Here is a 14,471-nt window from a genome sequence, read left to right on the forward strand (position 1 = left end):
ATTACAATTCAAGATACTTCCTGTGAGTTTTGTGAATGGGAATGTGGAAATATGCATCCTTGAGATCTAGAGTAGCAAGGAAGTCGTTTTGTAACAAAAGAGTAAGGACTTGTTGGTGTGACCATGTGAAAATGGTCTGACTGTACGTATATGTTTAGAGATCTGAGGTCTAGAATAGGCCTTAGAGAGCCGTCCTGTTTTGGGATAAGAACGTATAGAGAGTGGGCTCCCTTGTTTTGTTGGTGCAGAGGAACAGGTTCTATTGCACCTTTTTCCAGTAGAGATATTACCTCTTGCTTTAGAAGTGATAGATGCTCTTGTGACATTGGACGCTGTTTGGGCGGTATGTTTGGGGAGGTAGATGTTAGTTCTAGACAGTAACCGGATTGAATAATTTGTCACACCCACCTGTCTGATATGATGTTGGTTCAGGCAGGAAGGAATTGTTGCAGTCTTCCCCCCACAGGAGTGGAATGGTGGGGGGTGGTAGTGGAGGAAAGTCATTGGCTAGGGGTGGAGGCAGAGCGGGAGTTGTTGGTTTTGCCTCTGCCTTTGTTGTTGTTACCCCTGTAAACCCCTCTTTGGTAGCCCTTAGTGAATGTCGATTGGCTAGGGGTCTTTTAGGAAGTGGAGGGGCTATCGGAGGAGTAGCCTCTTGTGTTGCCTCTATATCAGTGTTCTTCAATCTGTGGGGCGTGCCCCCCTGGGGGGGGCGCGACACCATTCCAGGGGGGCGCGCACTCCACTCGAATCTGACATTTGTTCCCTCAGTCCGTGCAAGTCTTCTTGGGGGAGGGGAGATCGACGGGGCACGAGGTGCCCGTTCTTTTGTATTGTTAACTCTCCCAGGAGGGGGTTAATTCACAGAGCTGACTGCTTTCACAGCAGTGCGAGGCAAGGAATCTCCTCTGCTAAAACCGAAAGAAAACAGACACGCTTTCGGTTTTAGAAGAGGAGATTCCTTGCCTCCCACTGCAGCCGAAGCCGTCAGCTCTGTGAATTAATCCCCTCCGAGTCGAACGAATCTGTGTGCTGCAGCTCGGTGCCAGATTGCCTTCTGTGCGAGCTGTGTTTTGCTACAAGCACCAGCTTAATGCTCAGGTATCTTCAAACAATGCTCTCCTGATGTCAGTCACTGCGTCTAAGGGCTGGAGCATCACAGTTGAGAGTAATATTGTTCTAACTGTATTCAAGGACTGTCTGGATGCTCTTGAACAAGCCGTCTGTGGAAAAGAGTTCTACCTTCGAAACTTGATGTTGTACTGGGTCAGTAGAATATGCTGTGACTCAGACTTCTGCAACACAGAAGATATGGAAGTGCCTGCTGTAGACGAGACCCCAATGGATAAAAATGTTAAGATGACCAGTCCTTGGACGCCTACACATCACCTGGAGAAGTTCAGTGCACCGGGGAGCATACCACCTGCGTCAGCTTCTCTGGATCAGGCTCCATACCCGGTGAAGCTGCAATACAGTACAGCATGGCGGGATGTGCTACTCAGGCTTACTGTGAATTATTTCACCTACCAGCAATCCCAAGTCTACAGTTATGGTCTCGGCAGGTGAACACTGTAAATCATAAGTGAAACCTCTGATGCAATCACACCCTAGCTTAGTGATAGTCTGTAGAAACATTCCTAAAGCTTTAAAAGCCCCTGAAATACAGAGTCTTATCTTGTGAAGAGGAACAATGTAATAATGAAGCAGATGAACTCATGTCAGCCTGATTTATCATGTTTTAGTCTATGTATATTCTGCCAATAGATATAAATTCAAATTATATATCATGTCCCAATGTTGACATGTGATACCTAGGGAGTGTAACAAGCTGCTGCATGCTTAAACACTAGCAGACTTTGAATTTCAGACTCATTCAGTTTTAGAACTTTTTTTTCACCACTAAACACAGTTCAATTATAAATCTGTACCAGAATCTAATAGAAATGTTTACCCTTCTGTCTGAGATGCAGCAGAAGTTTTGGATCAAAATATTGATAATCAGCCGTTGGGGCTTGACCTGGAGTTCATCCTTCTTCCTTTCCACATTGAAGGCCATCAGTGACAACTCTCAGGAGATTCCCAACTATCTAACCAGTTTCTATCAGTGAGACCTTACCAAGTACTTCCAGACATTCCTGCTTTGTTTCTCTTTCTTAGCCTTCGAGGTGAACACCTCTTTGAATATCAGATCATGGAAATATCTACCAGCTTGTCAAAACCGAAGAATGGAGAGTTACGAGTTAATATCCTTAATTGTAATGTGCTCTGTAATCCAGCAATTGGCACTCACAACGATCACAATGCACTCACACTGATCACCATGCACTCACACCATTCACCTGCTCACCCTGCACTTACACTGATCACCATATTCTCACACCTTTCACCCACTTACCCTCCACTCACAGTGATCACTCTGTACTCACAATGCACTTGCGCTGTTCACCCTGTACCTAACCCTGCAGTCACACTAGCACACTACTCAACCTGCACTTGTCCCGCTCACTTTTCAATCTCACTCCAATAAGCCCACCACTAACCATGCATTCATTCGTTCCACTCTGCACTAACATGCGCACCCAAATTCATATGGTCGCCTTACTCACCCCTGTACACAAGTCATTTCACCACACCCACTCACAAACTTGCAGTTTACTAAACAGTTATTGTATTGAATGTTATTCGCTGAATATGCCCGGAATGTGCGCGTGGCGGTCGAGTCAAGAAATTTCTGTCAGGTGGTGTGAGTGGGGGGGCAACGTCTAAAAAAATTCAGCTGGGGGGCTCAACTTACAAAAGTTTGAAGACCTCTGCTCTATATGATGAGCAAAGAAAAGAACGTCTGGGAGCTTGCAATTGCAACGCTCCCATAGATTTAGCTGTGTCAGTGTCTTTTTTAGTTTTCTCTAGATACATCGACATTAGGGCCAAATAGGTCTTTCTCTTCAAACGGTTGATTGAGGATGGAATTTTGTACTTCAGGTTTGAAACCTGAAATACGTAACCAGGCATGCCTACGCAAAAGGACACTGGTAATAATTGCCCTTGAGGCAGTATCTGCGGCATCTAGGGCGCAACGAGTGGAAGTATTGGTGATATTTTTACCTTCCTGTACGAGTTAATTGGCCCTATTTCTATACTTATCTGGTAGATGCTGCATTATGGATTCCAGTTCATCATAATGTGCCCTGTCATATCTTGCCAATAGCGCTTGAGTATTGGCAATGCGCCATATGTTAGCTGCCTGTGATGCTGTTCTTTTGCCGGAGGCCTCACCTGATGTTTGAGTTGGAACGTTAACGTGCGTTAGAAACTACCAAGGAATCTAGTGGTGCTGGGCCTCTAATGTAAACTGGATCTGTAGGGGCAGCTTTGTATTTTTTTTCAATGCAGGGGTTGAGGACTCGAGCCCTGGCAGGATCTTTAAATAGCTCTGTTGAATACTTAATGAACCCCTTAAGCATTGGCAAAATGGAAGTGGACCTTAGTGTAGTGTCAAAAGTGGCGAAAAAGTTATCTTCCTCTACAGCGCTTGTGTTGCAAGCGCAGACTCATTCCCCGGCAGATACCTCGCCGTTTGGAGATTCATTCCCTGATGGCAGATTGTTGATCCCAGTTTAGAAAGAAGGGGACCCCTATATACTAATAATGCACTTGCTATACATAGGGAAACCTAATTAATTTGAAAAAGGTCTATAGCCAAGTGAAGGAGCTGAAAGTACAAAACAATATATATGGAAGAAAATGATAAAATGTATGGTGATATCGCCCAACAGTACAAAAACTAATAGCCCAATTGATCAATCAAATATTTACTTTATTTTTCATAAATTATATATATACATTTTATCTTTTTTGTGACACTTTTTCTTTCTTGTATAAAAGATTTGCAATTCATGTACAAAAGTTATTAAAATCACATAATAGACAATTAGCATAAGAAATGGCAGATGATGGAGGCAATGCGGTAGGGTAATTACTACGCGCGTTTCGGCTAGGCAGCCTTCCTCAGGTGAACGTCTATTGCAAGAAAAACTATCCAGGTCATATACAACACAAGGGAGGAAGCATATAAAAGCAGCCAGTCATCGACCACTCACTGTCCCAATTCGGCTAATGATAAATGAAGGTAGATATGATGGACTAAACCACAACGTCAGGTACTGGTGGTAGCGGTTCCTCAAATTAGGCCCTTGGTGTGTAGCGTATTTGCAGCCACATTTTAGTTATATGGGCACGAGACTTGTTGAAAAAGAGGACGATTCTGTGGATTTTGAGATTGAAAAAGGAAGGGTCCTATGATCTAAATCGGACGGCTTGCGGGTGGCCGAGAGCCGGGGGTTTGATGATATCTCATGATTGGTGTCTTCCTGGTAATGGCAAGCAGTCGCAGGATACGGCTCTCGGTAGCAACGAAACACCGCGAAAATGCCGGTGTCTGATCAGACATCGGCATTTTGTAGGAAAGATGAAATTCTTCCTTCAACTTTCCATGGGGGAGAAGAAGTGGAGGCCTGTGGCAGAGAGAAGTCATTGTCTTCTGGCTAAGTCTTCTTTATCCCTCTACCACGAAAGGAAGACTTATTGTAAGACGACTGTTGTTGCGGTCTTTGTTGATACTGGGGTTTGTACTGCTGATTTGAGCTGTACGAAGATCTGTAACCTTGAAAATCACCTCTTGAAGATTGGCCTCGCCCTCTTGAGCCCCGAAAGGGAGGATTTTTAAACTGGAGGGTACCCAGTGCCTTCGCTGTATCGGTATCTTTTTTAATACCTTGAAGCGCTTCGTCAATGTGTGCTCCAAACAGTAGTTGGCCATCGTACGGCATGTCCAGCACCTTGGTTTGCACTTCCGGTCGGAAAGTAGTTGCCTTGAGCCACCCTGGCCGTCTCAGAACCACAGCTCCAGCTAGTTGGCGGAACCCCGTCGATGCGATATCCATCGCACAGTCAATCATCTAGAGGCTAAACGTTCGCCTTCTAAGAGAATCTTTATTGCTTCCTCTTTGCTTCCTCCGACAATGATCCCAAATATGGGGCGATATCAGCCCACATTTGATGGTTGTAGCGTCCTAACAGTGCCATAGAGTTTGAAGCACGCACTGTAATGCGGACATCGAAGAAAACTGCTTTTCAATATTGTCCAGTTTCCGACCCTCTTTATCCGGTGGTGCAGTCAGAGCCACAGAACTTTTTTTAGATTTGCGATGCGCTGCTTGAGTAATGACAGAGGGATGGACCTCACAGATATATATATATATATCTCTCTATGACATTACTCTTTATGTACCGGGGACTCCCACCCAGACGGCGTGGAATGATTCAGGCATGTGAATCGATGAAAGATACCCATAATACTGGATAACCATCTTGACGGTAGCGGGAAATCGCCGCCAAGAAGACTCTCAGTGGAATGTGAAAGTCCTGATTGAGCCAGTTGCAGAAAGAACGAAAGAAGCTGATCCGGAGTGGAATGAAGAGGATAATTATTGGCATCTGCGCACCAATGACAAAACCTCTTCCACTTGAGTTTGTAGGTTTTGACTGTAGAAGGAGCTCTTGCCTGAGCGAGAATGTCCCTGCATGCTGGTGAAATATTTAAATGGGCAAATTCAAGGTGCTCTGGTTCCATGCCGATAATTTCAGAGACGAGGGGTTCGGATGACATACTTGACCCCCGTCCATCGTGAGGAGATCCGCTCGAGAAGGCAGAAGTATGGGTTCGCACTGGGAGAGGACAAGTAGCTCCGAGAACCATGCTTGTCGAGACCATCTGGGAGCGATCAGGAGGATGTGGCAAGGTTGTCTCCGCATCTTCCACAGCACGCGAGGAACGAGTGGAATCGGAGGAAAAGCGTAGGCGAATAGATCGCATCAGTACATCACGATCCGGGGATGCCAACTTGCGTAAGATGGGCATTTCCAGTTCTCCGGTGTTGCAAAGAGATCCAAGGGTGGATGACCCCACCGTTTAAAGACTAGGTCAAGTGTTGGTTGGTGTAACTGCCACTCGTGGGTGGAAGACGTGGATCTGCTGAGGGAATCCGCTAGGATGTTGGAGACTCCTAGCAGATGAACGGCAGTCAGGGTGACTTGGTGACTGATTACCCAATCCGAGATCGACTGTGCCAGACGAGACAAGAGAGGAGATTTGGTTCGGCCCTGCTTGTTGACATAGTGCATGCTGGTAGTGTTGTCCGTTTGCATAAGGACTGACTACCCCTTCATCACAGGATGGAACGACTTGAGGGCTAGAAAGATGGCCATCAATTCCAGCCGGTTGATGTGCCAAGAGCGCTGAGGCAAAGTCCATTTGTCCTTGATCGACAGACCTTGAAGGTGGGCACCCCACCCTTCTAAGGATGCGTCCGTCGTCAGCGTGAGCTCCGGAGCGGTGGTGAGGAAAGTAACCCCTGCCGCGATGTTGGACTGTTGCGCCCACCACTGGAGAGCCGCTTTCATGCGAGCGGTGACACAGACTGTCGTTGAAGGATCCGGTGACTTGACGCCATTGCCCGTCCAGTTCTTCCTGAATAGGGCGAGTTTTCAATCTGCAATTCGGGATCAGAGAAATGCATGATGATGCCATCCCCAGAAAGGACTTCAAGAACCGGATTGTTTTGCGCAAATACGAGCCACGAGGTGGAGTATCTTCAGCTGACGCTCTTGAGACACGAACGCTTTGGCTACGGAAGTGTCGAGGGTAGCGCCCAGAAAGGTTCTGCAGAGAGCTGGGACAAACTGGGACCTCGACATTGATGGAGAGGCCGTGGGAGCGAAGACCTCCTGATAGCGTTGAGTGTCCCGAACCAACTGGCTGCGAGATTGAGAAGGCAATCATCCAGGTATGAAAAAATGTGGACGCCCTGGAGCCGCAGGTAGGCTATCACAGGAGCTAACACTTTCGTGAAGACACAAGGGGTGGACCGTAGGCCGAAAGGCAGCACCCTGAACTGCAACTCTCTCCGTCAAAATCGGAAGCAGAAGTACTTTCGATGACATGGAAGAATTGGCACATGAAAGTAAGCTTCCTGGAGGTCGATGGTGGTGGTCATGTAGTCGTCTTGGGAGAGAAGACGCAAAATCTCCATGAGCGTAAGCATACGAAAGGATTGGGATTTGAGATATTTGTTCAGCCCTCGTAAGTCCAGAATCAGACGCCAGTGTCCTGATTTCTTGAGGATAAGGAAAAAACGGCAATAGAACCCCCTTCCTCTGAGACTTTGGAACCACTTAGATGGCGCCCTTCGTAAACATAATCCGAATTTGTTGGAACAACTCCTTGAGGTGGGGTGGGAGGAGGAATCTTGACGAACTCCAAAGCAAGGCCCTTCGCTACAATGTCCAGAACCCAACGGTCTGAGGTGATGGAGGACCATTGAGAAAAGAACAGGGAGATTCGACCTCCAACTTTTGGGGGGAAAAGCAAGTCATTGTCGTTTAGAGGTAGATCCTCTATATTCAGACTTTCCTCGATGGGATTTGGAGGACTGCTGCTGCTGGGAAGAGTAGCGCTGACTGCCTTGTTTATAGGAGTATGTTTGACAAGATCCTCCACGAAAATTGGAGTTGGTGCCTTGTCCACGTGCGCCACGAAAAGGTTGTTTTCGGAACTGAAAGGTCCCTAAAGAGCGAGCAGTGTCGGTGTCCTTTTTAATGGCTTGGAGAGCCTCATAAACATGTGCCCCAAAGAGTGACTCTCCATCGTACGGCATATCAAGGATCTTTGCCTGTACCTCTTGACGAAATGAAGTGGAGCAGAGCCATCCCTGTCGCCGCAACAAAGCTGCCCCTGCAAGTTGTCGGAAACCAGTCGATGCGATGTCTACTGAGAAGTCTATAATCTCCTCAGCTGCTCTCTCTCCGTCCTGCAAAATTTTCAAGGCTTCAGCCCTGGAGGGCTCCAGGATGAGGGCTACAAGGGCAGCCATGTCAGACCACATCTGACAATCGTATCGCCCCAGAATAGCTAAAGCATTCGCTGCTCTCACCGTGTTAGAGGGCATTGATGAAAATTTCCGCCCAATGGCGTCCAGGCGACGACCCTCCCGATCTGGAGGAGCTGTAATAGGTGATGCTGGGTTCCTTGAGCGTCGCTGAGCAGTTTGACTGACGACCAAATCAGGCTTCGGCTGCAAAATCAGGCACACAGGGGAACCAATGGGTGCCTTATATTTCTTTTCTAGGCGAGGCATTTGTGCAGGGATGGTATTTGGTGTCTGCATAAGTTTCAACCCGTCGTTCCATATGAAATCAATAATGGAGACTGTATGGACCTGCTTAAATGGCTGATTCTTAAAATCATACAGAAAACAGTCCGCTTCTCTTTGGACTCTTGGCAGTTTAAACCGTTGAGCCGCTCTGTCCATTAACTGATGAAAGCTGGCAATGTCCACTGGTGAGGAATCCCCAGGTGTCACTGGAGGAGGGGACGGCGTCTAGATTTGGTAGTCGTCCCAATCGGCCATGGTGTTGTCGTCAATGTCATCATCCTGGACTTCGCCCTCTTCACGATCAGGGCGAACGTCATCCTAGTCATCGGCATACAGTAATGTGTATCCGAACTGACGTCTGGATTTGCAGGGACGGAGCAGAAGGTGGTGGTAGCGGATCTACAGGAGGAGGTACTATAGGCACAGGTGCTGCTGGTACTGGCGAACCCTGATTGGACGGGGGAAATCGCCTGTTATAATCCTCCAACATATATTGTAGGTTAGAAAGGAGAGACAGAGGCAGTGTCTGTTGGAACCTGCACCGCTTGTTCTTCATCCTGAAAATAATGTCCCCCAGGTTCCTCACCATAGTCCTGGCACTTAATGACTAATTCCGAAGGGCTGTGTGCCGCCCCAAAAGGGCCACCGTCTTCCTCTTCTGAACCAGAGTCCTCTTCAGAGCCAGTGGCAAACAATAGCGAAGGTGGCTGGTTGTCGTCTTGATAGACAACTGGTCTACCGGAACCTAGCGATGTTGGTGTAGTGGGCCGGCGTTGGAAAGACCAGAACCTGACGTTGGAAGTGGCAGCAATGGCAACGATGCAAAGGAGGAGCTAGTCACCATCAATGAAGTAGTCGACGACTTAGCTGACGACGGCAGAAGTGTCGATGAAGAGGCAGATGAGGATTCAGTCGGCGCAGTCGACGGGATCGGCGTCGATGAGGTCTTCAACGTCAACGACTAAGTGGCCGTCGACGGAGTCGTCGACTATGATGAAGATGCAGCCGTCAACGAAGCACTCGTCGACGGGATCGGCGAAGATTTAACAGCTCTCGTCGATGAAGAGGTCATCGACGAGTGAATTTTTGTTTCTTCTTAGTCGACGAGAGGATAGGAATAGTCGACGAGACAGGTCTAGGGCCCATAGATACCTTCGTCGACATAAAGGACGTAGACGTAACTGTCGTCGATGAGCCAGCACCAGATGTCGTCACAGTCGCCGTCGACGAGCCGGAGACGGTAGATCTCGTCGACGGGAGCGTCGACGATCGCCCCGATTTAACATGTTTCTTGGTGGAAACGTGACTGGAAGAAGCAGAAGACGCCTGAGAGTCATATCTCGTGGGCGAATCAGGAGGAGGTGAAGACACCGCAGGAGCCATAGAAAGAGAGAGTTTCTTTTTCTTTAAAAATGGAGAAGGCAAATCCTGCACACTGCTACGCTTACTGGCTGCTTTAGAAGTACTAGACATAAGGCTGTCTGCGTCAGAAAGTGGGATATCCTTGTCCTTAAGTCTCTGCAACCAGAGGAGGAGACGACCTTCCCTGTCTTTAAGGGTCTTAGTAGAAAAGGTACAGCAAAATTTACATTTGCTCACCTCATGGTCCTGGTAAAGACCATAAATACACTTGCTGTGGGGATCTTCAGAGTATAAGCGCAGTTTCCCACAGGAAGAACAGGGTCTAAATAAAGAATTCTTACTTGAAGATATGTCAAACTCTGGAATACAGAAGAAAAGTTGAGAAAAACTGAGCAGAGCTCAGGGAGACTCCCTTCACACGACGTGCGGTAGAAAATCTGAAAGACTGAGCTCTGAGGAGAAGGTTCTGGAGGGGTGCTTGCGCCTGATTGGCTGCAGTTTGGACTTACATAATGACATGGACATGTTGCAAGTGTTTTTTTTCTCTACCATGTATTCCTATGTAGGAATTCTTGGTATTTCTATGCATTTCTACTGTGTATTATAAGGTGTTATGTTTTTACATACTTATGTTATTAGCATCTTATTGCTATGATATTTACCGTGGGACTCCCACTTCACGACGGGGAATATTCAAGCATGTGAATCTATGAAAGACACCCCAATACTGGAGAACTTTCACCCCTGAAGCGGTCACCTTTCATATATTGCGGAAGACCAAGTAGGACTCCAGAATAGTGTCCTACCCTGCTTTTCATAAAAGACCAAAACTGTGTATGGTCAGATGTCTCAAGGAATACGAGAATATTAAGGAGGAAACTCGCCCACAAGGGAAGCGCCAGTTATTGATCTCCTTGCATAAGCTTTTCAAAGCTGTTTTGCCACCAATCACAACCCGTTGGATCAGATGGGTGATTCAAAAAGCGGGTATAAATGTCTCGCATTTTGGTGCACACTCTGCGAGAGGACTAATGGCCTCGAAAGCCTTCTCACTGGGTGCCAGGTTAGAGGATATTTTAAACGCCGCAGACTGGTCCTCAGACTCCATGTTTAAACAATTCTACTTTAATTCAGCTCTGGACATGGCATCATCATTGGTGGTGGATAAGCTTTGAACAAGCATAATCCTCGCCTCCGCTCCCGACATAGAATGAAACATTTCCTAGCAATCATGACGGAAAGTTTCAATTAAGGACGCGGTAGAGAGGATTATTCCCACCCTAGGCTCAAGGAGACCTGTACCCACCCGGAAAGTGGAGTTAAAGGAGACTCATCAGGCGTGTTTTTTCCCCCTTCGTTTGGTTAAGTATGTGCGTTTTGAGACTGTTTGATTCTAGGGGACATCCCCATGTATTTGATGCTATTGTTTGGATTTGGTTGTTACTTGTAGAATGTTCTTGTACAGTATCTTGATGGCTCTGAGTGCCAGTCCCTGAGTATAGAGTCATTGTTTCACATTTGGCTTCTCCTAGGGTCTGAAGGTTTCAAGACAGACTGACAAGCTTCGGCATTATGACGGTCGCAGTCAAGAAAGAGGAAGTGTGTCATCAGCAGCACGCCCTCGGGAGCCATAAGGACTGCAAATGACCTCAATGTTATATGGACTATGGAAATAGTAGTTTTTACTGTTAAAGTTGAAGATGCCGGAGTGAAAAAATAAATGAAAGAGGAACATAATCCTCGCCTCCGCGTCCTTAATAGAATTGAAACTTTCAGTCATGATTACTAGGAACTTTGTAATTCTCTTTGAAACAGTGGCTTGGTGGAGATAAGGCCCACTTCAAACTTCTTGCATTTCTTTTTTTACCTTGACTTACCGGATGAACTTGACTGCGAAGGAGACCTGTCACAGGAGCAGCTTCAAGACCAGGAACAAGTCCGCTTCCTCGACTTGGAGCGGGAAGTACAGGAGGATAGAGACTTCGGTGTTTGGCAACTTACGAGTGCAGATCACAGTCTTGGATTGCCTTCAGGTGCATGAGGGCAAAACAGAGACAGACCTTGTGCAAGCCCATCACCGACGTTTGCGTTGGACATCATTCCTTGGAATCTCATTTCCCATTTGAAAAGAAATCTGTGAACCAGTGAAAGAGAGCGGTGCTCCAGTATCCATGTGCGAAAGTGCAGAAAGAAAGAAACTTGTGTCACCGCACAGGAGTGGTGCTTCTATGAATATTTGCTTCTTCACTTTGGGGGCCAGAACAAAGTAAGTATGGAGCACTGCTGAGCGTTTACAGACCCAGTCTGGTGCCTGGAACATGTGAGGAATCTGCAGTTAGAAGCATCCATTAGAAACATAAGTCACTGAGATCAAAATGGAGAACGCAGGGCGCAAGTGTACCCACAGTGCAATCAAATTAGGAAAACAAAGCAATGACAAAATCATCTCATTATTCATTGCCATAGGACACAGATGGATTCGCAAAGCTGCAGGCTCTACAAATTCAACCCTGTTCATATGTTAAACTAGTTGATCATTAACCAATTGGGCTGCTCCAGGTTCAAAGTAATACTGTCCTGTTATTTGAACATGCACCAATCGCCGATTCAATGACAAAATTAAACACCAGACTACAGGGGGCTGCAATCTCAGATTCTACCATATGCTTTCTTGCTTACAATATAAAGTATCTACATATCAGCCAGTGAGCTGAAACATGAACTAAGTGTGTTTAATTAGCGGTTAAGTATTTTTAAGCATTTTAAAAGATGAATTTCTCGTTATGTATAAATGTGTGTGGGGGAGGGTTTGGTCTTTGCCTATTCTGCTATTATAAGTGTGGCAATGGTCCTGGCACCAGTCTCCTACCATATGCATATAGCAATCTGTATAAATAATTACCTGATTATATCCTGGATGTCAGACTGGCCACCTTTAACTGAGAGAAAATGGATTTCTAGGAATTGTTGAGTTAATAGATTTCACCAATACCTAACGATCTGGAAACCTAGCAGTTTATCACTTTCACCACCAGAGGGTCTACTTATTGAGTGCAATTGATGACACTTCATAAGGATTACAACTATCCACTGCAAATGTAATGAGTAGACAGTGATAAGACTTCACATGTTGAACATGGTATGACCAGCCAGCTATAACAGTGTGTGATTGAAAGCCCTTTGCCCATCTCTTACCTGCCAAAGCTCCATGCTGATAGCACTGTCAAGCTGGACCAGGCGCGTTTCAAGATGCATGGACTGGCTCTCTGGGTTGTTCAGATTAATAGCCGTGCTCTGGTTGTGATGACGTTGGATCTGCCCCAAATGCATACGCAGATTATCACATAACTTGCGAAACTCTGCCTTACGGGTGTATAGCAAGCAGAACCTGAAAGCTGCAAACAGGCAATATTTTTTTAACTAGGGGGAAAACATTTGAAGTACTGTGTCAAGTTTTTACTTTGCCTTAGAAGTCTCCTCCTTAGTTTTCATGAACAACCTCACCAAAAAACAAAATACTTCCTCTCCCCACAACCCCGTCCACTTGCCCAAAAAAAAAAAAAAAAAAAATGGTGCTGAAACTTAACTAATACTTCACTAGAAAAAATAAGCTTTGTAAATTTTAGGCATCCCGCTTCAAAAAGAAAGCAGCTGGCCAAAATGTGTAATCTATGTAAATACCAAATTTCAGGTCCAAAAGCATCATCCCTTAAATGAACTATTAACTGTGTCAATGCTTTTTGGTCTTGCATTTATAGTAAAGTCAATACCACTTCGAGTTATTTACATCCCCTCCTATAAATTTCCACTACAGGACATAAAATGTGTAACACTGCTCAACTGCGGAGGTCATAGAACTTAAATTCTGTACATCTTCCTTCCTCTGTCTTTCACTGGTGAAAAACAAACCATTACTCTTAGGACAGTGCTCCAACATACAATGGAACATCCATCCATCCTTCATGCTCATCAAAATTATGAATAATGAATTAAGTACTAAACAAAAGGCAAAGCAATGCTTGATACCTCCATCTAACATAAAAGTATTTTTCAGCCAAAAGTTAAATTCTAAAGGCACAGCTTCTGAACAATTAACACAAGGAAAACGTAACAATATAAGGGAGCAACATCACCAAAGCAGTTAAAACTGCATAGGTTTGCAATCTTTAATTTACCTTGCTGTGCGATGTCATGATACAAGCGCTCGACTTTGGAGTTGTTTCGGAGAAGGTCCAAACACTGTCTGTAAGATTCCCACAGAAACTTCACCCAAGGAGTAAGGAGTAGTCTATCCGTACGGTCTTGGGTGTCCTCTCCACTCACAGCACTCAGGAGAACACTTGGGAGACAAAACACACATTGCCCCTCAGAAGTCGTTAGCTTCCAACACTCAATCATTACTTCGAGCACAATTTTCAATTCAGTAAAAAACACAAATTCTGTACCGATAGCCTATAGAGATTACACTTTTAAGAGATGTGGCACAGCTGGACATGAGATTATATAAGGTCTTCGGTAAGTGACCAGGCGAGTTACTGGGAAAAGACAGAATATTCACTCCCAAAGACAGTTTCCACAGAAAAGTATTTCTAGAGGGTGTTGGAATGACAATGTAAATATAGCAGGTACTCAAGTCTAACGGTATAATCCAGTTTTTAACATGCATTTATACAAATTTTTGGGTGGTCGGTAAAGAGTTTTAGTAACGTGTTTCCACATGTATATCTGTGCTTCTTATGCCAAAATCTCCTTCAACACTAATGGACTCATCAGTATCCTATTTGCCAGAGGCATGCAAACAAACTACATAACCCTGCTATGTCCCCCTTCCCTCTAGCCTCCTATTCTTTCTTGCTGATTGAGGTCCTCTTTCTTGCACCGCTCGCCTCCATGCTA

General features: G+C 45.7%; 1 protein-coding gene across 2 annotated transcripts in view; it reads right to left on the bottom strand.

The window, feature by feature from the left end:
* Positions 1–14,471, bottom strand: part of EIF3A (eukaryotic translation initiation factor 3 subunit A) — a 771,171-nt gene that overhangs the window by 680,329 nt on the left and 76,371 nt on the right. For both annotated transcript variants that reach the window (XM_086922925.1, XM_086922923.1), the window contains exons 4-5: positions 13,751–13,914; positions 12,771–12,970 (exon numbers count right to left, since the gene is read on the bottom strand). In XM_086922925.1, coding sequence (XP_086779051.1) covers positions 12,771–12,970; positions 13,751–13,914 — 364 coding nt within the window. The remainder of the gene's footprint in view (positions 1–12,770; positions 12,971–13,750; positions 13,915–14,471) is intronic.

Source organism: Lissotriton vulgaris, chromosome 5 (genome assembly GCF_964263255.1).
Source record: "Lissotriton vulgaris chromosome 5, aLisVul1.2, whole genome shotgun sequence".
NCBI classification, from domain to species: Eukaryota; Metazoa; Chordata; class Amphibia; order Caudata; family Salamandridae; genus Lissotriton; species Lissotriton vulgaris.